Source organism: Tetrahymena thermophila, assembly GCF_000189635.1.
Source record: "Tetrahymena thermophila SB210 genomic scaffold scf_8254582, whole genome shotgun sequence".
NCBI lineage: Eukaryota > Ciliophora > Oligohymenophorea > Hymenostomatida > Tetrahymenidae > Tetrahymena > Tetrahymena thermophila.
Window position 1 is genome coordinate 679,767 of NW_002476353.1, and position 26,551 is coordinate 706,317.

General features: G+C 23.9%; 9 protein-coding genes across 9 annotated transcripts; 8 read left to right on the plus strand and 1 right to left on the minus strand. All coding sequences in view use genetic code 6, as the record gives it.

Moving 5' to 3' along the window:
* Positions 1-396: 396 nt before the first annotated feature.
* Positions 397-4,379, minus strand: TTHERM_00136110 (transmembrane protein, putative; the record flags this gene model as incomplete). The annotated part of the gene is made up of 8 exons (XM_001019692.2): positions 397-650; positions 708-1,213; positions 1,278-1,502; positions 1,604-1,776; positions 1,835-2,030; positions 2,092-2,696; positions 2,750-3,009; positions 3,065-4,379. 8 exons carry the CDS (start codon positions 4,377-4,379, stop codon positions 397-399), a joined length of 3,534 nt encoding a protein of 1,177 aa, XP_001019692.2.
* A 773-nt stretch (positions 4,380-5,152) lies between these two features.
* On the plus strand, positions 5,153-6,077 carry TTHERM_00136100 (D-alanyl-D-alanine dipeptidase; the record flags this gene model as incomplete). Its single annotated transcript, XM_001019691.1, has 3 exons — positions 5,153-5,554; positions 5,658-5,816; positions 5,877-6,077. The coding sequence occupies 3 exons, from the start codon at positions 5,153-5,155 to the stop codon at positions 6,075-6,077; spliced, it is 762 nt and encodes a 253-aa protein (XP_001019691.1).
* Positions 6,078-6,743: 666 nt separating this feature from the next.
* On the plus strand, positions 6,744-10,689 carry TTHERM_00136090 (chromosome condensation regulator repeat protein; the record flags this gene model as incomplete). Its single annotated transcript, XM_001019690.3, has 14 exons — positions 6,744-6,966; positions 7,050-7,120; positions 7,182-7,478; positions 7,535-8,055; positions 8,109-8,283; positions 8,417-8,483; positions 8,535-8,659; positions 8,712-8,901; positions 8,974-9,166; positions 9,227-9,280; positions 9,337-9,424; positions 9,616-9,966; positions 10,026-10,149; positions 10,205-10,689. The coding sequence occupies exons 1-14, from the start codon at positions 6,816-6,818 to the stop codon at positions 10,687-10,689; spliced, it is 2,892 nt and encodes a 963-aa protein (XP_001019690.2). The 5' UTR covers positions 6,744-6,815.
* Positions 10,690-11,629: 940 nt separating this feature from the next.
* On the plus strand, positions 11,630-13,409 carry TTHERM_00136080 (3-beta hydroxysteroid dehydrogenase/isomerase family protein; the record flags this gene model as incomplete). The annotated part of the gene is made up of 2 exons (XM_001019689.2): positions 11,630-12,175; positions 12,402-13,409. The coding sequence occupies 2 exons, from the start codon at positions 11,630-11,632 to the stop codon at positions 13,407-13,409; spliced, it is 1,554 nt and encodes a 517-aa protein (XP_001019689.2).
* Positions 13,410-14,123: 714 nt separating this feature from the next.
* Positions 14,124-14,576, plus strand: TTHERM_00136069 (transmembrane protein, putative; the record flags this gene model as incomplete). The annotated part of the gene is made up of 1 exon (XM_001470824.2): positions 14,124-14,576. The coding sequence occupies one exon, from the start codon at positions 14,124-14,126 to the stop codon at positions 14,574-14,576; it is 453 nt and encodes a 150-aa protein (XP_001470874.1).
* A 999-nt stretch (positions 14,577-15,575) lies between these two features.
* TTHERM_00136070 (transmembrane protein, putative) lies at positions 15,576-15,902 on the plus strand (the record flags this gene model as incomplete). Its single annotated transcript, XM_001019688.2, has 1 exon — positions 15,576-15,902. One exon carries the CDS (start codon positions 15,576-15,578, stop codon positions 15,900-15,902), a length of 327 nt encoding a protein of 108 aa, XP_001019688.2.
* A 1,363-nt stretch (positions 15,903-17,265) lies between these two features.
* TTHERM_00136060 (protein phosphatase 4 regulatory subunit 1, putative) lies at positions 17,266-21,069 on the plus strand (the record flags this gene model as incomplete). Its single annotated transcript, XM_001019687.3, has 13 exons — positions 17,266-17,296; positions 17,386-17,536; positions 17,714-17,801; positions 18,037-18,186; positions 18,266-18,406; positions 18,471-18,658; positions 18,713-18,882; positions 18,945-19,051; positions 19,182-19,292; positions 19,354-19,465; positions 19,755-20,142; positions 20,225-20,373; positions 20,432-21,069. The coding sequence occupies 13 exons, from the start codon at positions 17,266-17,268 to the stop codon at positions 21,067-21,069; spliced, it is 2,424 nt and encodes an 807-aa protein (XP_001019687.2).
* An 859-nt stretch (positions 21,070-21,928) lies between these two features.
* TTHERM_00136050 (melibiase) lies at positions 21,929-23,182 on the plus strand (the record flags this gene model as incomplete). Its single annotated transcript, XM_001019686.1, has 1 exon — positions 21,929-23,182. One exon carries the CDS (start codon positions 21,929-21,931, stop codon positions 23,180-23,182), a length of 1,254 nt encoding a protein of 417 aa, XP_001019686.1.
* Positions 23,183-24,772: 1,590 nt separating this feature from the next.
* Positions 24,773-26,078, plus strand: TTHERM_00136040 (C21orf59, putative; the record flags this gene model as incomplete). The annotated part of the gene is made up of 7 exons (XM_001019685.3): positions 24,773-24,872; positions 24,940-25,002; positions 25,061-25,121; positions 25,200-25,377; positions 25,439-25,612; positions 25,665-25,880; positions 25,959-26,078. 7 exons carry the CDS (start codon positions 24,773-24,775, stop codon positions 26,076-26,078), a joined length of 912 nt encoding a protein of 303 aa, XP_001019685.2.
* Between the last annotated feature and the right edge of the window lie 473 nt (positions 26,079-26,551).

Sequence of the window (26,551 nt, forward strand, 5' to 3'; positions counted from 1 at the left end):
CCTTAGCAGGCATATACTCCATATTTTTTTAACTTAAACCCCTTTTATTTTTTTTCAAATAATTATTTATTTTTGTTTAAGAATCATTTTTTTTATTGATAAAAAATAATATTTAAATAAATAAGCTAATTAATATAATTTTAACATTTAACTAATGAATGAATTATTTTCATCAAAATTGAACTTGTTTATATATATGTTTAATAAATTCATCATAGTATATCTGAGTCATTATAAAAACAAATATGCATAGATTTATTCTGAATACAAATTATTAAAATTTAATTTTTTTTAAATATTGATTGAAATTAGTTAATTAATTAATTATTTATTTATTTATTTATTATTTTTAATTATTTTAAAAATTATTTTTTAATTAAAACATCATTAATTCCTTCATGGCTTAAGTTTTTCTTCAACCTCAAAAATTTCATCACTTATTTAACTTTCTCTGAATTTTTCTTTTTAAAAATCTTTAATAGATACACCTGTTGAGCCTGCTGCTCCACCAAACAAATGAGATATATTACTTATTGATTAGAAAGCTATATTAATATCATCAATATTGCAGTCTTCAATAAATATCCCCTCTTGAGTTACTTAGCACAGAGGTTTAAAGAGCATTTTTGTGTTTTGATCCAAATCTAAACCTTTTATTTATTTATTTTTTTTATTAAAATTATTGTAAATATTAATATTTAATTTACCAATAATCATCAAATTAACTAAATCAGTTTATTCTTCGTTTTCATTTTTTTAGGTGTTCATACTTTGTTCCAAGCTCTTTTTTAGTAGTCTGCAATATTTTTATTTTTATGAATCACTTTCAATGGTATTATCTAAGTTATCCGTAAGAACAACTATCCATTTTAAATTTTTTCTATCTTCTACTTTGTAAAAAAGCTTACGAGCAGTGTATATACTCCTGCACAATTTTCTGAATGTTGGCTATTCAGAAGTATCGTTTTTGCCACTTTCTGTTAAATTTTAAGCTTCTTAGTCTATATAATTTTCTTTACTTTTTAAATTTAAATCTGATTCTTCATTAATTTTCTTTTTATCTTGAGCTTGAGGATTTTCATTAATTGTTAAATTTTATTCCATTGATGACCTAAAATACTTTTCATTATTATGCTTATACTTCAACTCAAAAATAACATCAATTTGCTTTCTCATTAAAATACAAGCCATCCTATCATTTGCTTCAATATAACTTAATTTTATTAAAAAAATAAAATTTATAAATATATATTTTATTATATAATAAGCTTATCTACCTATCATAAATTTTCCAAAAAACCTGAGCTATCATTTCTCTAGCGTTTTAAAATTATTTCTTCTTTTTTTTCTTTTTTAATTCCACTTATTGGCTAAAATTTATCACAAATGCTATATCTTTATTCTTACGAACCTTGAATCCTTGTATCATGTCAATTAGAGATTTAGGCATTTTAGGGTAGAATTTTTCTAATATTTGCTTTACATGAGTCAAATAGCTGTATCTATTTAATTTCATAAATTAATTTTAAGTTTAAAATAAAATGTATTCTTCAAAAAAGAAATTTAACAACTAATTAAAATTAATGCTTTTTTATTAATTTACCTAATAGCAGGATCATAATATTTATATTTTTTGATACACTTTTAAAAATATTCATAAGCATCTGAATATAGTCCTGCACCTTTAAGGTAAAGAAATATATAAAAGTGGTGAACTTAATTTAAAATATCTTTATTGCCTTGATTTCCTCCCATTTACTCATATTATTAAAGTATCTTTAAAATAAAATATTTTATATTTTCATTAATAAATAATTTTTTTTTTTTTAATTACTTTTTAGGCTTCATTATATGCGTCATATGATTTGTTAAACTCTGTCTCACCTAAATCGGGAGTCCTATCTACGAACTTGTTAAAATCTGCGCATTCTAAATACAAAGAAATAAGCCTAATAATAACTATGAAGTGTCTTTTAAGAATATCAGGCACAGGTTCAATGTTTTTGAATAATCTTGAAACAATTTTATATCTTTTTCATTAAATTAAATGCCAAGTTAAACATAAAAATATTTAAGTATATAATTAATTACTTTTCAATAGCTTTTTCAGCCAATCTTTTGGCTTATTTTCTATCAGTTTTTTTTATATCAAAGGCATAAATACAATAGGCATTTGCTAATTAATTACATCTGTCTATATATATAGGCTCTAGCTTTTGTTTCAATATGTTATAATTTTTCTTAGAAATCTTTATTTTCGTATTTTAAATATTTTTAGGTTTTAAGATATTAAATTATTGCATTTAAATGGCTTTTATAGGTGTAGAGTAAGGTTTGGAAGGAATACCATTAAATATTTCAAATTTTTATCTATTGTTATTTTTCATCATTGAATACTATCTGTCAATTTTCATTGTATTGTATGAAGATTCTCCAGAGTGCTTATCATTTTTGTTATCCTTTTTCTTTGGATGCTATATTTAGTCTCTATTAAGTATTTGATCGAAAAAACTCTCAACAGTATCGCATTTCATAATACTCTCAGGGATATTCTCAAGATCAATGATTAACTCCCCATTTTCCTGCATCAACTCTTCATTTTTATCTTCTGCTAAATATTTCCACCCTTTTTCAGGTTTCACATTATAAAACTACTCTAAGGGATATCCACCTATCAACTAAATCATCTTATCTTCCTAATATAAAAAATAATTTTCAAAATGAACAATTCTAATTTTATATTTATTACAACAATTTCAAGAGATTTCTTGAATGAAATAATTGCTTATTTGTATCTTTGATTTTGGATATGAATAAGTCCAATGTTATTATTTGCAATAATAATGCCTTTTAGATAGTTTAATTTTTAAAAATGTTTAAGAGCACTACAGAGCCTTATAAGTTTGACAGAGTCTTCTTCATTTTTATAGTATTTATCCATCGAAAACCTAAGGCAGTCATATAAAAAACTTAAAGAATCATAAAACTCTTTGACTTCTTTGATTGAATCTTTGTAAATAAAATAATTATAAGAAGATTGAAAGAGCAAATAATATCAATTTACATTTAGTATTAATCGGTATAGTTAATTCCAAATTATCTTCGCATATCATTTTTATTTTGCTCTTGCAGTCCTTTAGAGGGTTTATAAAATTTAAAAAGGTTCGATAAATAATTATGTATGCTAGTACCAGATTGAAAATGTAGATGTAGGTAGGGTATTCATACATATAAGTAAATTCTTTATCTGAAAAGTTATTAAATGGTGTTTTTATTTGTTTTTTCGAAGAAATCGAACATAAGGTAATGTAACCTAGTTAGTTAGACTGGTAATTTATATTAACTGAATCACATGCTATCCATGCATCTTCAGTTTAATTAATGAGGAGACTTCCTCTCATTGTATTATAATTTGTTACAATTGTGTTTATTTCCTAAGAAAGAGGAAGTAATTAGGAGCTAGTTGAGTTTGGCAAAGTAGGTGAAGTGAAAATAATTTAGCTAGCTCTTAATATAATAAATAGCTTATCTAAATTTTAATATATCTTTTATTAATACATTACCCATCTTTGAAATTCATTAAAATTTTATTTAAGAATGATACATGCAGTACCACAAAAATTATTTTAACATTGTATATCGATTTCTATCACTATACATAGGTATTGAGCCTCCTATGTTTATGATGAAAAAGAAATAAAAGTGAGATCTTTATTATTATTTAGGTAATTTGATTTAACATTTTAATAGTAAGGAGTTTTGCTAAAATCATAACCTGCATTCCCACTAAATTAATTGCCTTTTTTGGCAGGAAAACGCATATACATTTTTGTAAACTCAGAATAAATAATAATATCACTTATAAATGCCTAATAGCCAACATATACAGGTCTTATCAACTCAAATATTCTTAAATAATTATTAGTTACTTGTTACTATTGTTAAGGATTTAATTAGCTAATTTATATATCAGTTTGAGATGCACTACTGCACCATAAAAAAGCTTTTACTGACTACTATGTACTCTAATTATATCCTAAAATAATAGTAGGTCCATTATTATCTACATCCAAAACATTGGAAGTGTAGGTCTACAAAGAAGTAGGACTTTATTTATAATTTTAAATAGCAATATTCTCAGCCTTATTTTTTATTTGAAATAAAGTATTATAGTGGCGATTGAAAAAAGTTTCTATTTAATCTCCTGCTTCTATTGTTAATTGCTGTATACTCTCATCACTAATGTAAATATAATTTTTATAGTTCAGCACAATATTAGTAATACCATAGGCAACAAAATAAAACAAGACTATCTTTATAACTGATATCATAAAAATAGGCAAAAGTACATACTTGAACGATTTGATTTTAAAACCCATCTTATTGAAATATTAAATATTATCCAAACAAAAAGCTGTTAACTGCTACTATTTATTTATTAATATTAATACTAGCTCTATCAAAATTGTTAAGTTCTAATCTTTAAAGGTTCAAAATCAAGATATTTTTAATTTAATTAACTATAGGTTAATCACAATTATACCAACTTAAAAGCAAATACTCTATTTACTCGTTAATACCAATCTTTTGGAGAATAACTATTTTTAATTATTGCTGTTCCATCAAAACATTAACAAAATGAGTAGAATAAACACCCAGAATAAATATAATTATTTTTATTCTCTTAGGATAAAAAAATTTATAATAACTTTATTTCTTTGTGTATGTAAAAAAAACCATACATGCCAAATAAATTTTTTAGAAATAATTCAAACAGACTTTCCTATCTAATTGATTTTTTTCAACTATTTTAGTATTTTAAACAAAACTCATCAAAAAATATTAAATACTAAAATTTATATTAAAATAAAGAAATTCAAATAAAGAGGTACTCAAAAAAATTAATTAAAGAGGACTAAATATATAATGTAATCAAGAAATATTTATTTGATGGCTTTTGATTAAAGTTTAAAATGAATTACTTCTTTTCTATTTGTATAAAAATTATATATAAATCAAACAATTAATAAAATATGCCAGATTATAGTTGAGATTTGTTAATTAATTTAGATAATTTTTTTTGTATTTTCAATATTTTTGTAATCATAAAGATTTATTCAATCAAAAATACAGTAAAACTTGAATATAAAAAATGCTTTAAAAAATTGTTGCAATCTTGCTAATTTGTAATCTGATTTATTGCATTCCTTAAGGGTTTGTCTATTTGTCAGAATTTGATCCCACTATTTTATAAGATATTAGATACCATGGATTCCATAATTTTGTAGGTAGGCCAATAGTTGGCTATAACGCATCTGAGTGTATTCTGACAATTGAAGCAGCTTAAAACATTTCTCTAGCCTAAAAAGAATTTCTTTCTTAAGGTTATTCGATTAAAGTTTATGATTGCTACAGACCTTAAAAAGCCGTTGAAGATTTTTATTAATGGTCTTTGAATTTTTCAGATTCTTTGATGAAAAACGAATTCTATCCATTACTAAACAAAGATTAACTATTCCCTGATTACATCTCTAGAACTTCAAATCACTGTAAAGTAATAAACATCTAATCTAAATCCAATTTTATTAAATATATAAATAAATAAAAGTTAATTTGATTAATTTATTTGTAATTTAATTGTTTAAAAAACATTTTAGGGATCTACTCTCGATTTAGCTCTTGTAAAACTTCCTGCATAACCATCTGAGAAATATTATCCAGGAATGAATTTAACATCATGCTTTGCTAATATCACTGAACGTTTCCATGATAATATTATTGACTTTGGTACGGGTTTCGATTGTATGGATCCTTTAGTAATTAATAAATTCATTTTTAATTTGTAAATTCATTATTAACTAAAATTAATAAAATAGTCAAATACTGCTAACCCTAACATAACTTCAATTTAAGCCTTCCACAGATAATTTTTAAATGACACACTTGCAAAATACGGATTCGTTAATTATGCAGGAGAGTGGTGGCATTATACACTCACTCCTTAGCCTTATGAAACTTCTTTTGATTTTAATGTAGACCCTATAGATAAAATTGAAGGATAAACATATCTTTTATGAAATAAATTATTATTTAAAAATTAAAATTTTAATTTATAAAAATGTTTATTAAGCTCGTCATAAAATATTAATTTTTTATAATTTAATCAAAATAATATACACTCATTCCATAACCATATAACACTCCTTATGATTTTATTGTAGACCTCATTTTGAAAATTGAACAATAAGCATATCTTTTATGAATTAGTATATTATTTAAAGATTAAAATAATAACCAATAAATATGTTTATTAAGATATGATAAAATATCAATTAAAAAGATTAAAATTTATAAGTTTTTAAATTAACAATTTTTTTCTTTTAATTAAAATAATTGTGATACTTACTTTTCAAAGAAAAAAATTATTTTTTTGGTGGATTTTTGAATTATTTCTCTAAAAACAGTTTATAAAAAATAAAATAATAATTTACACTCAGTATATTCTAAATTTTCAAAATATTTTTTTAAGAATGCTTTAAATCTATAATATAAAAATTTTTTTGAAAAATAAGTAAAACTTTAAAAATAATCAAATTTTCAAAAATCTTGTTCACAATTTAAAAAAATCAATAACTTAGTTAAAACATTCTTGTTATATATATTGATAGATACATATATACTGATTAGATCGGATTTTTACTTACTACTATATTTTGATAATAATAATAATAATTTGTTTGTTTGTTTAATAATTTAATTCATCATTTTAAACTTAATAGATATTAATAAAGTTATAAGCTAAATATTTTGCAAAAATGAAAAGAAAAGACTCAAGCGATTCTGATGATGAAGATCCTAGATTGGCTTATAAAAAAGCCTAGAAAAAATAGACTTAAGATTAGCCTAAGCCTGGAATGGAAATAGCTTAGAAGACAATTACAAAAAATATGTTTGAAAAGAGAGGATGTAAATAAATTAAAATAAATATCTTTAGACTGACTCTACTCATATTATTCTAATTTAAAACGAATTAATTATTAATAATTTAGTGCAATTTTCAGAGGAGGAACTAAAAAGCATGGGTTCAGCTTCTCAGTAAACTAATAACTAAAAAAAGCAGGTATTGCTTAAAGATTTAGTCTTTTAAGTTTTATAACTAATAAATTTATTATAATTATAAGGGAGCATATATAGCTGGTGGTGGATAGGCCAGCTTTGAAGAACTTAAGAAGGAATTAGAGTTAAGCATTAAAAAAAAAGATGACAAAACAACAGGTGTTATATTAAAATATATTCTTGAGAAAGATTTAGAACCTAGTATTAAATAAAAGTATTGTATTTAGCGCGCTTAACTCCTACTACAAATGAAATAATACCAAGATTGCGTTTAGGAGACTGAATAATGGATCTAAACTTATAGATAGAGGGACGTTAATACTTAGAAATTTAGTGTAAATATGAGGCTAATACTGGCTCAGGTTTTAGATTTTAATTTTTTAGGAATGGGAATATTAAAATAATTTGTAAAATATAGGCTAAGTCTCATCTAGGAGAAGTTTGGAGTGGCTACTTAGAATTCTTAAGAGCTGAAGGATTTTGCTAAGCTTTTATTTAATAAAAGTAATAGGAAACATAAGGAGAAGGTAAGGCAAAAGGATCAAAAAGTGAGTAAGATATTAATTGGGCAGAAAGTGATTCTGATTTACTGTTAAGAGAACTCTAAGATTGTGAGTTACACTTTAAAGTTAAATTGCAGTAAGAAAAGAAGACAGTAAATTTCCTTTATTGCAGTGGATTTAGCAATACAGGATGTTTAGGATTAGAAGGTGCTACGTCTACAAAAATTTCTCTAATACCTTAGATCAAAAATAGACAAGTATTAAGTATAGCATGTGGTGATCATCACACTATAGCTTTAGTTAAATCTTTTCCCTCTTCTTTACTCTTTTATCCTAATTATGGCCAAATATCAAAGACTTTTGAGCATTCATATGAGGTGTTTGGTTGGGGAGAAAACACATGTGGTCAAATTACAGGAGATTCCTCATACAATAAGTAAGATTTATAATAATTAATTATGAAAAACATTTATTTGAGATTGTAAAAAGAATTATAGAAAAGCCATTATTGTTGAGTTACTTTAGTGGAAAATTCATTAATGCTGTTGGAGCACATAAAGCAAGCAGTTTAGCAATTGATTTAAATGGAGCAGTTTATGAGTGGGGTACTAATAAATTTAACAACAGTGAAAGTCTTAATTTCGAATAAACCTTTTAAATCAATGTAAAATTATTTAAATTGAAAAAATTAACCACAATTTTTAAGAATTTAATTCAAAAATTAAATGTTTTATTTGATTTATATAAAACAAATACGAAATTTTATATTTATTATAAAAATTAACAATTAAAAATAGTAAAAAGAAGTAGTTTAAATATCAAGAGGAGCTAATTTTTATGCTGTTTTGGATACTAATAAATAATGTAATTTTGAATTGTATTTCACAATATGTTAGTTCTTAATATAAAATGTAGGTTATTGGTGGGGCAGTTTCAAAGATAAGCTACAAAAGAAAGAAATATAAGGCACAAAATATAACAATATTACTAGCATAGCTGTTGGAAATAATCATATGATTATTTCAGATGAAAATGGAAAAGTAATTATTGCAAAAAATGATTTTTTTAAGCTAATATTTATAAAAATATCAGGTTTATGGTTTGGGAGATAATTCAAAGGGATAGCTAGCTCTTGGATATAAAAATTAATTTGTTAATCAATTTGAGTAGATAGAATAACTAAAGGGAAGTAAAATATTAAAAGTAAGGGCTTTTTCTGATGCCTCACTCTTCTTTACAGATGATGGAGTTTTATTTTATACAGGATAAATCTCAGCAAACAGTAAATAAATAATATATAAAAAATTAAATATTTTTATAAACTTATAATAATACTTTTTAAACTTCAATTTAGAGAGTATTGACTATGTAAAAGAGACAGAGTTTTCTGACGATGTAAAAATTGTAAATGGATGTGGCTATGATGGCTAACTTTATGCTTTAAGCTCTTCTGGAACTGTTTATGTATGGGAACCAGAGACTTCAGTTAAGTTTAAGCTGCATAAAGATGTTACATCACAAACTTTCAGAGATATATTTGTTGGATCGTAAATATAAAAAAAATTTTAACTATACATACATAAATAAATATTTTATATGATAAATAGTGGATTCTAAATTATGACGAAATCACTTCCTAATCCAAAGCTGAGCAATATAATGTAATATTTTCCTTAACAATCAAAAATTAGGAAATATATTTTATATTTAAAAATAGAATCGAAAAAAACTAAAAATTTGAGACTTATGAAGACATTGTCTTACAAGTTGTTTTAAGAGATCAAACAGGATATTGGGGTTTAAAAGTAAAAATTATTGAAATATTGTATTTAATTGAATACACAAAAACTGAATTATCAATTTATTATTAAAAAATTATTTTTCATTCTAGATTTAACATTTCTCTCAAATTTTAAATTAAAATTTTTTCTTTTTAAAATGAATTTTTACAAGTTTAATTTTTTTATTTAAAATTTTTCTATTATTTTATTGCTAGCCCTTCTATCCACTTAGATATTAATTGCTTGTTAGTGATAAAAAGAATCTCTCAATTGATGAAGTTGAAAGATTAGCATAGAATTTTACAAATATGACTAAAAATTAATATTAAGAAGAAAAAGTGTATATTGATGAAATAGGTACTTAATAACTGCTCTAGTTTATTGTATAGGTAAATAATGATCAGCCTCATATGCACGATATTACTATCAATATTGAGAATGCTGGAGTTTATTATTTATATGTCCTCTTAAGTGAAGAAATGATTGGTACACAACCGATAGAACTTAGAATTCAATAATCTAAATTAGAAAAGCTTAAGAGAGAAGAATAAGCAGCTGAAGAAGAGGTAATTTATTTCACAAATTTTGTAAGGAAAAATATAAAATCTGTTTAATTATAATATAGAAAAGAAGAAATGCTGCCTTAGATAAATAAAGAAGAGAGGAAGAAAAAAGATAAAAGCTACAAGATTTTCTTGATGAAGAGAAAAGGCAATTAGAATTAAATGAGCAGAAAAAGAAAGAAACAGGTTATATTTTAGATTTACAAATCAATAATTACTTAATATTTTTAATTAATTATAGATGAGAGAGCAAGAGAAGCTTATTAAAAGTATTTGAAAGAGCAGTAAGAAAAAAAAGTGAAAGAGGAAGATGAGAGAAGGAGAAGAGCAGAATTACAAACAGGTGGAGGATTTGATTTAGAAAAGGCAAATTTATATAAAAAATAAAACTCAACAACAATATAATAAGGAGGTTAGCAAAGTATTTAGAAATAAAGTAGTAAAGAAATAAATACTAACACCAATAGTTAATTAGGGTCTTCACAAACAAAAATTCCTTCTTCTAAAAATTCTTTTACGTCTTTCGAAAAAGAATAAAAGCCCTAATAGCAAAATGCAACAACTGGAGTAAATCCAGTAAAAAGAGTTTCCACAAGCAATCAAAATACAGGTATAGGTGCCACAAGACCTAATGTAACTTAGAGCTCATTGTAGAATAAGTAAGCTGCTAGTAATGTGATAGGTGCTTAAAAGACTCTTACTAAAGCTCCTATTAAAAAGAAATGACTAAATTTAAATTAAAAGTTTTCTATAAATAATTAATTTGTAATGAAAAAAACTCATAATTCATTAATTAATTTATAAAATTCAATAATTTATAGTACTAAATTAATAATTTTGGTATAACATTTTTTATTTGTTAATTAAACAAATCTTGTACTTACTTATTTACACGTATTATTTATATGTTATTATTATAAAATATTTAAGTTTTTCTCTTCTCTCATTGTGTTTTTTTAGTATAAAAGTGATTTTGAGCTTAGGATAAAGCTGAATTTCTTTTATTGAAAAACTTAAATTTGTTTTCTGAATGTAGAAACATTAGCATTAATATAATTAGATATTTACTCATAAATAATAAGGTTAAATTTCTAAATAACAAATATATATACAAAATCCCAATATTTTTTTTCTCTATTGGTAATAATTTGTTTCTTTCCAAAATTTCTTCAATTTAAAAAACGAAATTTTTAGCATTTTTAAGTTCATTTCACATTTAATTGTCACTTTTAGAGTAAAAGCTATAATCAATTTGAATCTTTATTTATTTTATGCAGCAAGAGTCCCCCTTGCTTAAATTACTATAAGCTCACTATAAAGTGAGGTAAATTTAATTTTTCAATAATTAAATGATAATAAATTAACAAATATAAATGATGTGATCTAGAATAAATGATTTAATTAATGTAAAAGCTGAAAAACTATTGGATGATTTATTAGCCCTTACAAAAAAATAAGTGTAATATAAATTAGAAACAATTAGATGCTTTTAAGAAATTTTTTGATCATAAAATATCATCAAACAAAATATTTCTTCTTTATTGTCGTTCGTTCTTTATATGTTTTGAATGAATTGTCATTTGTATATTGAATAATTAAAATTAAAAAAAATCTTTTAATTGTTGAAAACTAAGATATCATAATAACTTAATTTATTTTATAAGCAATGGAAGTGTAACCCGTTCAAACAGAAACCATTCTCTTAACTGGTGGCTTGGGCTTTATTGGCTCCCACACATGCGTTGAATTATACAAATACATAACTGAAAAAAATTTGACATAAAACGTTCACTACAAGATAGCTATCCTTGATAACTTATCAAACTGCATGCCCTCAGTAGAAAATAAAATTCGCACTATTTTAAAAGAAAGTTATCCTGAAGTTGATGAAAAAGAATTCTTCAGTTTCCACAACATCGATGTCCTTGACTTAGATGCTCTTAATAAAATGTTCCAAAGCTTCGCAGATAAAAGAGAAAACGTTAATTTTATTATCCACTTTGCTGGTAAGAAGGCAGTTGGCGAAAGTGTTAAGAATCCTATCTTATACTTCGAAAATAATGTTTGCGGAACCTTGAATCTCATGAAAATGGTTGAAAAATTCCAAATTAAGAACTTTATCTTCTCCTCCACTGCCACAGTCTATGGAGAGACTGATAATTGTGATGAAGACAACCTCTTAAACCCCCTATAAAGCTATGCTTAAACAAAGGTAAATTAAATTTCTTTAGAAAAAAAAATTTGCTATTGCTAGTATATAGTTCAATTAAAGTATTCAAGAATTCCTGTAAACTATTACTAAAAAGAGCAATTAATTAATTAATTAATTAAAATATCTTTCAAGACAAAATCTAAAAAATTATTACAACTCATACATATATGAACTTAAAAGAAGCATTATAAAAACCTTATATTAATTAATTTTATATTCATTAAAGACATGCTGTGAATTTTTGATGAAGGCTATGTGTGCTGCTCACCCTTCAGTAAGAATGGTTTGTTTACGTTACTTTAACCCTGCTGGTGCACACTCTTCTGGTTTGATTGGAGATTCTCCATCTGTCTATCCTAACAACTTATTCCCCTTCCTTGAATAGGTGGTTATTGGAAAAAGGTAAATTTATTTAAAATCATTTTTTCAGTCATATAAATATGTAATAAATTATAAAATAGAGAAAAGCTATACATTTTTGGTAATGACTATAACACCTACGATGGAACTGGTGTAAGAGACTTTATTCATGTTGTAGATTTAGCTTGTGCCCATATTTCTGCCATAGATTATTTGTCTAAGCTTAATGATACCAAGAACTTTGAAGCCATCAACATCGGTACCGGTTCTGGTATCAGTGTCTTAGATACTGTTACTACTTACTCTAAGGTTATTGGCAGATAAATCCCATACGAATTCACTAAAAGAAGAGATGGTGATGTTGGTCAACTTGTTGCTAAAGCAGAAAAGGCTTCAAAAATTTTAAATTGGAAGGCTGTAAAGACTTTAGAAGATATTTGCAGAGACTCCTATAACTTTATCTAAAAAAATCCTAACGGAATTTTATGAAATAAAATACCATATTTATATTATACTTGTATCAAAATTTGCCTTAAAAAATATTACATTCATTCAATCATTCATTCATTTAAAAATCACAATATATCCTTCAAAGTGTATTGAATTAATGTGTAATTTACATTGCAATTAGAATAAATTTTTTATATTTCTAATAATGATAGTTTACATTTATTTAAATACCTTTATAGATTAATTTTAGATAAATAATTAATTAATTATTAACATTAAATATTAAGTAAATAACAAATTTTTAAAATAATTAAAAAGTTCAGATGATAAACTTAATTATAAAACGCAGTTAATATTTTAATTTATGATAATTGAATAATATTTCTCATCAAAAAATTATTTTTAGTTTTAATTTTAATAGTGAGTATTTGTTGCAAATAATATATTTCTATTAAATATTTCTTTTTAAAGTTGCAGCAGAAAATTAAAATACAATCATTAAAGGTTATAAATAATCAACACAAAAATACTTTTTAGATTTTTTAATTTTTTAAAGTAAAAAAATTAATTTTTTATTTATCTAATAGATCTTTTTAAGTTTCATATGCACTTAATTAATTTTGAAATTGCTTTACGGTTAATTGTTAATTTATGCTAATTTATAATGATTAATTTATTTGTTTTTATTTTATAAAATCAATTTTATTTTAATTCTCAAAAATTTATTTTAAATAATTAATTTCTTTTGTAAAATTTAAGCACTAACTCTTATAATTTTATTGTAGTGCTTAATCTATTTTTTTTAGTATAAATTAATTTTTTGTACTCATCTTTAAAATAAAAAATGTTATTCAAATAAATTTTTATTCATCAATCTATTTGGTAAAATTAATCATTGAGTATTGTTTAATGAATTAATGCATTTGAAATTACACTTAAATGAATAAAATTCTTGATAAAAATAAATAATAATTAAATCAGCAATAACGATTTATCTGTTTGCATTCAATGAATAGATTATTATATTAAGAATATTATCATAAAATCTGAATTATAAAGAATTTGATTTGATAAATCATAAAAAAATCCTAATAAAAACTCAAGAATAAACCTATAAAAGTAGTAAGTAAGTATTATAATGTCTGAGTTTTTTTCTTAAGATCTTGCCATAAAGTATACAGTAAGATTTTGTCATATGTTTACAGTATGTGCTTTGAGTGGAAAATCTATTTTTGAATATCTGTATGGTGATTTTACAAATAATTCTAAAGCAGAAGGAATCTTTTGCGGTATACTTGGACTGATATTAATTTTATCTGGCCTTATTAACACTTTCTTGTAAAAACCAAAAGAAAATCTAAAAGAACATAAAGATTTATGGTTGAGAATATTATATGCTAAGTTTTTAATAACTTGTTTAGTTTGTACTCCTATACTTAGATTATTAGTTTCAAGAGAGACACATATCGCTCTTTAGTTTTATAGTATATTGATTATGATAATAGTGTCACCACTGCTAAGATTCTATAGAGAATATTACACTAATTTAAATAAGTAAACAAGATATGAAAACATGGAGATTGTACATTGATTATAATAAATTAAAAATATTAGATTTTACCATAGTATTTTTTGAATTTTATTCATATATATATGTAGCATAATTTAGTTTTGTAATATAATGGACAATATCTCTTATCATTCATTAAATACTTCACCAAATTATAATAATAGAAAGTTAGCAAATAACTAAAGGCAATAAAAAATATTTACATAAAAACATGCAAAACATTCTTTTTAAAATAAATATTTGAGTAATTACTTGAGATAAGTTTTTTGTAATTTTAAATAGAAGATCAGATAGTTTTTGCTTGTTCATAGCATTTATTTTAATAACTTGTAAATTAATAATATTTGCAGACTTACCTCAGTCAAATATAATATTAATAAATTACGTTTAACAGATTTGATAATATTATTAAAGACTCAATCTATCAATAAATTAATATTTATTTGATATTTAAACTTATTAATCAACTTGCTTTTTAATTATATATAATTCTTATAACCACCTAATAATTAATTTATTTTTAATGCTTAGAATTTTTTTTATTAATCAATCAGGTGGGGAAATCAAATCATAAAAATGTAATTAATATTTCAATTGATTTTTACTTTTGTTTGAATTGCATTAGTGAAAAAATTTGATTTCGATTTAATTTAATTTAAATTCAATTTTTATTTTTTTTTCCCACCTGATTTCTTATAATTAATTTCATAAGGAGAAAAATTGATAAAGAGAGGAAAATCTTAAGAAAATTAAGAAAAAAAAATCTAGACAATAAACAAGGTGGCTTCGGTAACCTTTTTCCACTAAGTCCTCTTATTCACTCACCATGCGTGATAAAAGATCAATATTGGTATGGCAACTTTTCCATTGTAAATTTTTGGCAACAGAAACAAAGTTTTTAAAGCAAATTGTTGAATACTTAATCTTCTCAAAATAAGGGGCTTGATCCCTAGGAGAGATTTTATTGGCATTAAGTTTTTTAAAGATTAAGTATTCAACCTGTCTTATTAGCATACACATATGCTAAAAGACTGCCCTACCTTCGCCACGTCCGGAAAAGCCCTGCTATACTAACGCATGCTGACCTTTGTAACCCTGTTAGCATTAGGCAACGTTAAAAGAACACCTTTAATCCTAACTCCCGTGGAAAAAGATGTCTCTTTCTAACAAGTCTATTTGCTAATTACCAGTCCACCACATGTTTTAGGAGAGGATGGTACTATGTCACTATTATACAAATTGTGGAAAAAAAACTCGCGAGGCAAATGGAAAAAGTTGAGTTAAACTCCTTTGACCTAAAATCTTTCTATCCCAAATATAAATTAAAAGAAGAAGAAAATCATATGAAGAAAAAAAAATAAAAAAATAATACTAAAAAAAAAATAAAAATATAAAAATATAAAATTGAGAAATAAAAGCACAAAGCAAACCAAAAGTAAAAGCAAAAGCAAACAAAAAAACTAGAGAAAATTAGAAAAAAATAAAAAAAACCTACAAGATAAAATAAGAGCAATAAAAACATAAAAAAAGTAGATGAAAGAAAATAAAATAAAATAAAATAATGAAAAACAAAAGAAAAAAATAAAAAGATAAAAATAAAATAATTAAAAGGAAAAAGTAAAAGAAAAATAAAAACAAAAAACAAAGAATATTTATATAAAAATAATAAATGGCTCTACGCTGCTTTTTTTTTTGATCAAGATATTTGAAAAAAAAAATAAATATATTTTTTGTTTGATAAAAAATTTAATGAGGAAATTAAATTTGGTTTTGTTTTTTTTAATCGAGATTTATCAACCAAAAAATAATTGATATTTACAAAATAAAAAATAATTTGTTTATATATAAAATTAAATGAAAAGATTATTTAAAATAATCAAATCCAAGAAAGTATTCTGGATAAGATATTTATTAGTAAAATGAGAGCAAAGAATTAAATTAATTTTCAAATTTTTTATTGATGTTAAAAATAAAAAAGTATTTTATCAATTTATTTTCTCAAAATTTATTTGCTAAAAATAAAATTTACTCTCGAAAATTAATTTAAATAATTTTAGTTAAATAAGATACTATAAAGTCTTAATTAATTTGAAGTTTTCTTTTTACTTTAAAGGCTTAAACAGATATTTGGTAAAATGTTTAATTTAAAGTTAAATGATATCAAAATTAGAAATATTTAAAATAAAATTTTAAACTAATCAAGAATTTTATTACGAATCTAAATTTCGCTTAATTTAGATTTTGCAATTTTTATTTTCATGAGCAAATAGTTGCTTTAGCTTTAATTTAAAATAAAGAAAAATAAAATTGAAAAGATTTATTAATTTTCTTTTAAAATAGTATCAGCTTATCTGCCTATATTGCCTATATACCTATAGATATGAAAATTATATAGAGTGAATATAGTAATAAAGCTAACAAATATAAATCAATCGACAAATTATTTAATCAAAAATGAATTAAATAATAAGCTAATTATTGACAGCAATATATGTTTGATTTTAAATGATATTTTTGAAATTGACTTTATTTTTTTCTTAAAAATCATAAAAGTTTTGTAAATAATAGCTCAAGATTAATATTGTTTGTTGTTTAATATAAATTAAATAAAAAAGAATTTTTCTTATCAAGTAATAAATCACAATTAATATTTGAGAAAAAAATTTTTTTAAGAGATAAGAGAAAATAATCAAAAGATTAACTAAGAGATATGAGTAATAACAATTAAGAGGAAGGAAAAGGTAAAAATTGAATAGCAATTTCCAAAAAGAATATCAACAAGCAAATTATGTGATTATTAATGATGTAAATTTTTGTTTAAAATTAAAAGCAAATGAGGCTCCTCCTAATTTAGTTGAAGAAATCGAAAGATTCCCAGAGTTTGTTAGAAGGGATTAAACTGATGGCATTTTTATCGATTTTAGTTAAGACGGTGCTCTTCAGAAATTAATAAATTTATCAAAATGTCCTTTCAATGAGAGGTATAATACGTTATTATATACTTAGCAAGCCTTCATTTAATAGAAAAATTTTCTATTCCGATAAAATCTATGAGCAACTTAGAGAGAGATCTAAATAAGTTAGCTTATTGAATAAAGAATTAATTTAAGACAGACAAATTGTTTAATTGATAAATTTATATAATTTTTTATCAATAGATTAACTTACACAAAGCATTTAGCAGATCTTTTATAACTGATTGGTGACGCTGCAAACGAGCATTTAAAATAGATTATAGATTTCATTGTAATTATTTTATATAATTTTAAATTCTTTCCTACTTTTATTTATTTATTCATTACCCTCTTCATGTTAACGACTTTAAAGATTAAAAAACATGTCAATGATTTATGTGTTTTTTTTAAAAAATAAATAAATGTGAGCCATTTTTGAAATTGTTAGGTAACTAAAAATAAAAGAATAGATAAATCACCAATATTTACTTAGATTTTTAGATTAAAAAATACAAATTTATATAAAGATTGCAGATAACGACGATATTAAGCGTACACTACTTGTATAACTACCTTAAGTTATTGATTATCTTAAGGTATAGCCTTAAGGTTATGCCTAAATCAGAGATATTTTGACTCCTGCTTTATTCTAGCTTATAGGAAACGAAAATTTAGATGTAATACTTTTTCTATTAATTCTTATTTACAAATTCAATCTTAAATGTAAGATAAATAAATCAATTATTTTTCATATAGATTAAAGAAGATTCAGGTAAAATCTTAGCATAGATAGGAGATATTATGAATAAAGACGATAGAGGAAAATATATTTTAACAAAGGTCTTAAATATGGCTCATGATGATTAAGTTGATGATAATAGAATTGTTGCTATTCAAGTAATTTATTCAAAGAAAATCCTTTTGCATTTAAATGCTCAATTAAAATTTATAAAATTAAAAGTTACTTACTCAAATGGCCCACTGTTTTGGTACTGAATTATGCGAGCAATTTGTTGGTTTAGAAATTTTGAGTTTAGGAGAAGATCCTCAACTCCGTGTAAGAAAGGAAAGTGTTTTAAATTTACCTATTGTTGGCAAAGTTGTATCTTAAGAATTCTTTTAACAACGTCTTTTACCTTTCTATATCAGGTAAATAAGATTTTTCGTTATAATTTAGTCAAAAATTTAAAAATAAAAATTTAGGAAAAGTCAAGACAATTTCTGGGGTATAAGAAAAGCATGTGTAGAAATCATAGTAGAAATATCAAATATTTGCAACAACAAAGTCAAGGAAATTGAATTAACAGAGCTTCTTTTAAATTGTTTAAAGGATTAATCAAAATGGGTTAAGATTGCAGCCTATAAAAACTTAGGTAAATTTTGAATACTTTATTTTCAATTCAAAAATATTTATTGATTGTTTTAATCTTAATAGGTCCTTTTATCGTAACTTTAGAAAACTGCCATGCTTCTGAAAAATTATTTGATCATTACACTAAAATGACTGATAACACAATTAATAGCTTATCAAATGAAAATGAAGTATTTGATTATTTTCATTATTTTTTTTTAATCTGCATTAAAAATTAAAAGATTTTAATAACATATTTGTAAAAAAACTATCATTTTTTAGATTTTAATGATATTTAATTTATATTTTATTAAATAATAGATATTAATATCATGTGCTTAATACTTCCCTGCAATTCTTAAAGTTTACGGAGAAAAGAAATGGAATCAACTTTAAAAAACTTTTAGTTTCTTATTGAAAAGCAACATTAAGGTAATCAAATTATTTAATATTTTAAGTTGTAAGTATAAAATTTTTAAAAAATTTAAATCAGAAAGTTAAAAAACCAATTGCATGCAGTTTACATGAAATTGCTTTGATTCTAGGACAAGAAAAGGCTGAGAAAGATCTATTTAATGTATTAGATTAAATTCTTAAAGACCCAAGTAAGCTTTAATTAAATTTCCACTTATTATTGATAAATTATTAGATATTTCACAGAATAAAAGAATTTGCTTTATTACTTACTGTGCTTTCTTTGTTCGTTTGATTCTTTTAAAACAAAATACTCTTAATTTTATTTTTGTAGGAAAAGATAAAGTCTTTCCTTAAAATTTAATAAAAGAATTTTTAAAATCAATAAGATTTATTTTTCAAGCATTGCTAAATTTTTATTTTGTATAAATTTTGCTTACACTTAATGCTGAATAATTGAAATGAAATATTTAAAATTAGATGATGAAGTCAAGTACGGTGCTATTTCTCACTTGGCTTAATTCATGAAGGTCTTTGACAGCTAAAAAAGGGAAAACTTTTTAGATGTGTTCCTAATTTTACAAAAGGATCCCAAAAAGTGGAGAATAAGAGAATTGATTGCTAAATAAATTGATGAATTAACTTTGATGTTCAATAGCGAAACTGTTTTTAGATACATTATGCCCATCTCTTTTAAACTCTGTAACGATACAGTTGCAATAGTAAGAGAAGAGGCTGCAAAAAAAGTTCATTCCATTCTACTTCAGCTTTTATCTGAAAAGGCAGAAACTTCTGAAATTTTCTTTGAATGTGTAGTAAACAATATTAAAGCCTTTTCGATTTCCAATCGTTTCAATTAGAGATAAACGTAAAAATTTAAAAAAAACTTTGAAATTTAATTTTATCAATATAGTAGCAAAGACTTACAATTTTTTTAAATATTTCAACAGATTTGTTTTGATGTGTAACTAATTAATGATGTATGATAAAATATTTAAAGAATATTTTATGGATGCCTTTGAAGCACTTTCTAAAGATAAAGTAGTTAATGTTAGAATCTCATTAGCCCATGCTGTCTCTCAACATATAAAATAAAATGGTAAGTTATTTATTACACATTATTTAATAAAAAATTATAACTTATTTTAACTATGAAGGCCCTTTAAAGGAAGATCCTAAAATTCTTTAGATTGTTGAGTAGTTGAGCAAAGATAAGAGCAGAGATGTTAGATCTCATTTTGTTAATGTTGATGACTTTATTTAAAATAAGGAAATGAATTTAACTGATTTAATTGATTAGCTTGGCTAAATTACTAAAAATACGGGAGCTAGACTTGAGGCTGTGAGAAATAATAGTAGCTAAATTCAGCCTAGATAACCTGAATAATCATTGCTAGATGATGAAGTAGAAGACCCATCAATCGAAAATAATTAATAGGAGGTATCTCAATCAGAAACTGTAAATTAAGCTAATGGAGAAAGTTAACATTTAGCTGAACAACAAAAAAGCTCTTCAAATAATTAAGAAGCTGTAGAGCATAAGGAAGAATAAAAATCTGAAGGAGGTTAATAAAATGTAGAAGAACAATAAAATTAGGTTGTATAAGAAGAATAAAAATCTGCTGAAGAATAAGTGTAATAAAAAGAAGAAAAGGGATAAGTTTAAACTGAAGAAAACCAATAATAAGATGTAAGTATTGACAGCAATAGTAGTAGAGAAGAAGAAGGCTAACTAATTTCTAACAAAGAAAATAATAATAGTTCAGAAGAAAGCTAAAGCCAAGATTCTTAATGAAAAAGAGTCAACATAAAATAAAATATACTTAAGAACAATATACCTTATCTATAAATTAAATATGTTTTGTCGATAGATTTGAAAAATTAATTTAATTACTTATTTATAGGTTTGGGACTTGTTGTTAGCATTTATTTGCTCGCTTGCTTAGTTGCTTCCTATTAATATATAAAACTTATTATACAAACAAACAAATAAATAAATAATCAAATATGCATAAGAGTAAAAAAGTTTTGAAAGATAGAGAGAATGAATGAATGAATGATTAAATTTATTTATGATAAATAAATAATTAAAAGATGAATGAATATATTTAACAAATTATTTAGAGATTCAATTTCTGGTTGCTTGCTATATTTAATTTTTATCAAATATAGCTCTAAATATTTTAAATATTTATCTGCTAGACTTTGAACTCAACCAATAGAACTAATCAAATTTCTTAGATATCAATCAATATGATTCTCCCTTTTTTAAGAGAGATGTATTTAGAAATGTATCTAAAATGTTGATTTCAGACAGACAGACCGACAGACTTACATTTTATAATTATCAATTATTTTAAATATAGTTATTTATTTCTCTAAGTACCGAATATTAATAATTCTGACTAAGATTACAACACATCTATCTTATATAGCTCACTTGTAATTAATTATATATCTTTTTTATGTAAATTATAAGCATTCATATCCTTTATCTTTTTCACAAATTTTACTTACTTTACAGCTTCCTTATCTTTTACATGCAACAATTGCCTATTTATCTCTCGAATTTTTTTAAAGCAAATAATAAATAATTAAAAAATACTAATAAAAAAAACATAGTAAGTATAATAAATCTAAATTACTTCCTATTAATGAAAGTTCATCAAGTTATTTTGTTGCTCTGTTTGAGTTTCGCTGCTGTTCACTCCCTTGATAACGGCTTAGCCAATGTTCCTCCTCTTGGTTGGTCAACTTGGAACCTTTTCTGGTGCAACACTAACTGTACTGCTCTTCCTGATCTCTGTGTCAGCGAAAAGAATATTAAAGAAATTGCTGACGCTATGGTTGCATCAGGCTTACACAAATTAGGATATGAATACGTTAATGTAGATGATTGCTACTTAGCTAAGGAAAGAGATCCCGTCACTCAAAAGCTCCTCCCTGACCCAGTTAACTTCCCTAGCGGAATGAAAAACCTTGGTGACTACATCCACGGTAAAGGATTAAAATATGGTATGTACAACGATGTTGGTACTCACACTTGTGGTGGATATCCTGGATCCAAGGATCACTATGCTCTTGATATTGCTACCTTCAAGGAATGGGGAGTAGATTATCTTAAAATGGATGGTTGCTATGAAGAATTACCTGTATATCATTATGACTATACTGATTTACATGAACAAATCGACTCACAAAATGCTAATATTGTCTATGAATGCAGTTGGCCTGCTTACGTCATGAAGCCTAACGAATTCGACTGGGCTTACTTAAGATCCATCTGCAACACTTGGAGAACTTATGGTGATGATATTAGAGATAACTGGGGTTCAGTTAAGGGAATTATTGAATACTGGGCTACTGAAGATATTGCCAAATACTCAGCTCCTGGTTCTTTCCATATGGCTGATTTCTTAACCACTGGACAAGGCGGTATGACTGATGATGAATACAGAACCTAATTCAATCTCTGGTCTATGTGGTCCAGCCCTATCATGTTATCTACTGATTTAAGAAATATGACTGCTGCTACCTTTGATATTATTTCTAACGCTGAAGTCATCCAAACTGTTAGCTAAGATCCCTTAGTCAAGTAAGCTACTAGAGTTAGAACTATTAACGGAGTTGATGTTTGGGTTAAGGAACTTGTATAGGCCCACAACTACGCTGTTGCTTTTGTCAATATGAACGACACCGAAAGTCTCAGTGCTACTATCAATTTTGCTGATATCTTACCCAATGTTTAAAATCAAGAATTCATCGTTAGAGACCTCTGGCTCCACTAAGATCTTTCTTTAGCCGCTCAAAGCTTTACTTCTCAAACCTTAGCTCCTCACTAGAGTCAATTAATTAAGATTGAATTAAACCTTGCTGCCACTAAAAACATGAGAAAAGAAGTTGCATGAAAGCATTAAGTAAGACCTGAAGACAAGTAACAAAAGAAATAATGAATAAGCTACTAGCTTAATAATAGCAAAAATATTAAAAAGCTATATAAAATCATAACTTTATTTGTCTAACATATATTTTTAAAGATCTATCAATAAATAAATAAATAATTCAATTCAAATAAAAGCACTATTATTCCTACTTTTATTTCTTGATTTAAACCAAGTATGATAATTAATTTTTTTGAATTACTTGTTAAAAATCTTCCAAATACTAATTAAATTAATAGCCAATTCAATTACTTACCATAGAATCAGTGTACAAAATTTTATTCATTTTTTACCATAATTTTGATAAACATTACAACTAAAAATTCTGTTAACAAACACTTTGTAGATAGATTAAACAAAGCATTAAGATTACAATTTATGGATTTTAGAATTATCTTACATTCTTTATTTTTTTTTAAACATTAGTTTCATAATGTAAATATTTGGCAATTTTAATAAGACATTTCTTATTTTATTATTTATCTTTTTTATAATACAAATAATTATAAATAACATATTTTTATTTTAAACAATTAAAACAAAGCTTGTTTAAGTTTTTTATATTTTTTTCTTTTACTTTCATTTTTTCTATTAAATGATCAGGTTAAAAATGTAGCAATCTTATTACTCAAATCAAAAAAAATAAATTTAAATAAGCAACAAAATAATACATTTAGGTTTCAATTTAATAAATAGATTCATCTAAGGCATTATAATTATATTAATTTATTAAACTTTTGTGTTTTTAGTTGAAATACATAAAATTCATTTGTATTATTTAGAAAATTATTATAATTCGAATAAAATTTTATTTTAAAATTGTAAAAAGTAAAAATAAATTATATATTTTAGTAAAAAATAATCATTAATAAGAGAGAAGGGTAAACATTTTATTGTTATACATACAATAATTCCTTACATCAAGCAAAATTTATATACAGCATATAAAGTGACTAATGATTAAATGAGAGCTTTTACTCATGCGAGACCTGTAAAGAAAAAAAAATCAAAAATTAGATATTATTAGCAATTCATAATTAGATAATGAATAAGCATATATTGACATTTTTTATATTATTATTTAATTGAGTATTCTAAGGAAAAATATATTTATAGAATAGCATTTATATTTTTTTATTTTAATAACAAATATTCTTAATTTTATTTTTAAAATATAACACACAGAATATATGCATGCATTCTCTTTATCAGTTTATTGTATTGTGCTTGATCAATTTTCCTATTTTTTTCAGATTTTCTGAAAAAAATTATTAGTAAAATATATTTATATAGAAAATTAAATTTCATTAATAAATAAATGAAACTTAAGAATCTAAAAGAGGAACTATTTATTTATAAATTTTGTTTTTTCTCTATGTTTATTAATATATAATAAATTAAACGAATAGAATCATCTAAAATCTTTAGATCTCTTAATTAAATCTGAAATTTTAAAAATTTGCGAAATCAAAAATTTATATATTTAATATTTAAAAAAAATTATATTTTTTAATTACAACTTTAACTCATTTCAACAAAAAAAAGGATTTAGTATAAATGGTGCTTATTCATTATAAAAAAACAGAATTCAACTAGTTTTTGCATGAAACCACAAACGAAACAAACATAGAATAAGTGATTGCAGATTTGGTAGAAAGTAATAAATATTCTTTTCATATTTTCTCTTAACATACTTTAATTAACATTTTTATTTTTAAAATTAGTTAACAACTTGAGAATTGTTTTAGATAGACTTGCAGTTAGTGTAGAAGACTTGGCAACTCATGGTAATTAATTGATTTTAGGTTATTTAGATAGATAGGTGACATAAATATAATTGAACAGGTGTAATGAAACCCGAAGAATTAAGAGGACTTTCTGATGCTGAAACTTGGAACTCTGCAATGTAAACTTAATTAATTACAATAAAGATCAAATAGAGAAAGAATATTTTAAATAAACAAATTTTATTATATATTTATAGGGAACTTTATCCACCTGAGAAAAAGTAATAGTGGAATTTTAAGCCTTAGGTAAAGCCAGGCTAAAGATATAATGAAGACAAAACTGCATACAGATATGGTATTATTTTGGGAGAAGAAACCACTAATACTATGATCAATGCAGCAAACCAAGCAAAAGAAGTTATTTCAAAAAAGAATGTAATTCTTATTTTTTTATTATATTTTTAAAATGATTAATAATATGACACATATTATTAAGGTTGAAAACAAAGTAGTCTTAAAGGTCGAAGTTTTAAAAGAGCAAGTTAATTTATTGAGAGGTGCTGTAATGATTGGATATCCTGGCTACCACGGTTTACCAGAATGGGAACCTGCTAGACTTATCTTAGAAAACTAATTTGACTTCACAGATCGTGAATTCGATATTGGTGATGTATGAATCGCATGAATAAAACCAGTTTTAAATAAATTATTTATAAAAATAGTATTTAGATATTAAAAATGCAACTTTATGGTGGGCTGGAAAGGAGCTTCTCAGAGGAAAGTTATTAAAAGAATACACAGGAAAAAATGAAAAAACTAAAATTATTGTAAAGTTATAAAAAGCTGGTAGCGGTGCTCCAGTTAGAGAGCCTGCTATTGACTAAGAAACCCATAAAAAAATGCTTGCTTATTACTATAAAAAATAAGAAGAATAAAAAGTAATTATTTTAAAAAATCCTAACTACTTTAAAAATAAATATCTAATATATTGAAAATTTAACTAAATTTAAAAAAAGAAATTAGAAGATGATGATGAAGACCAATACATGAACAGTGCCTGGGCTAACCCTAAGATGCTTAAAAATTAATTACACGGAGTTAACTCTGATATAGCATGGAAAGTCGGAAAGAAATGAAAAATAATATTTAATTAATTAAATTTAGTATTTATTTATCTTTTTACTATTTGTATGCATTCTAATTAACTATTTTTAATTTAAAAAGTATTGTTTTTTTAATTTAATCAAATTTTCTTGGAGAAAAATTAATGATTTTCATATGAAAAAGATTTTTTTAAATTATGTATATCATTAAACATATATATTTATTTTTTCAATATTTTTGATAGATTAAAAGTACTGCAAATAAATACATTTTAAGTAAATAAAATTATTTATGAATGATTTATTTATAATTTTTTATATATTAATTTAAAATAAAATTATAAAAATTAATTAATATAAAATTTGTTATGAGTAAATAAAAGTAGTCAAATACATTTTAAATAACAAAACATACATTTTGAAGGTAATTTTATTGTTACTATATTTCAATTGATTTTTTTTTTTAGGTAGTATAAGTTTAACTTAAATTATATTTGTATTAATTA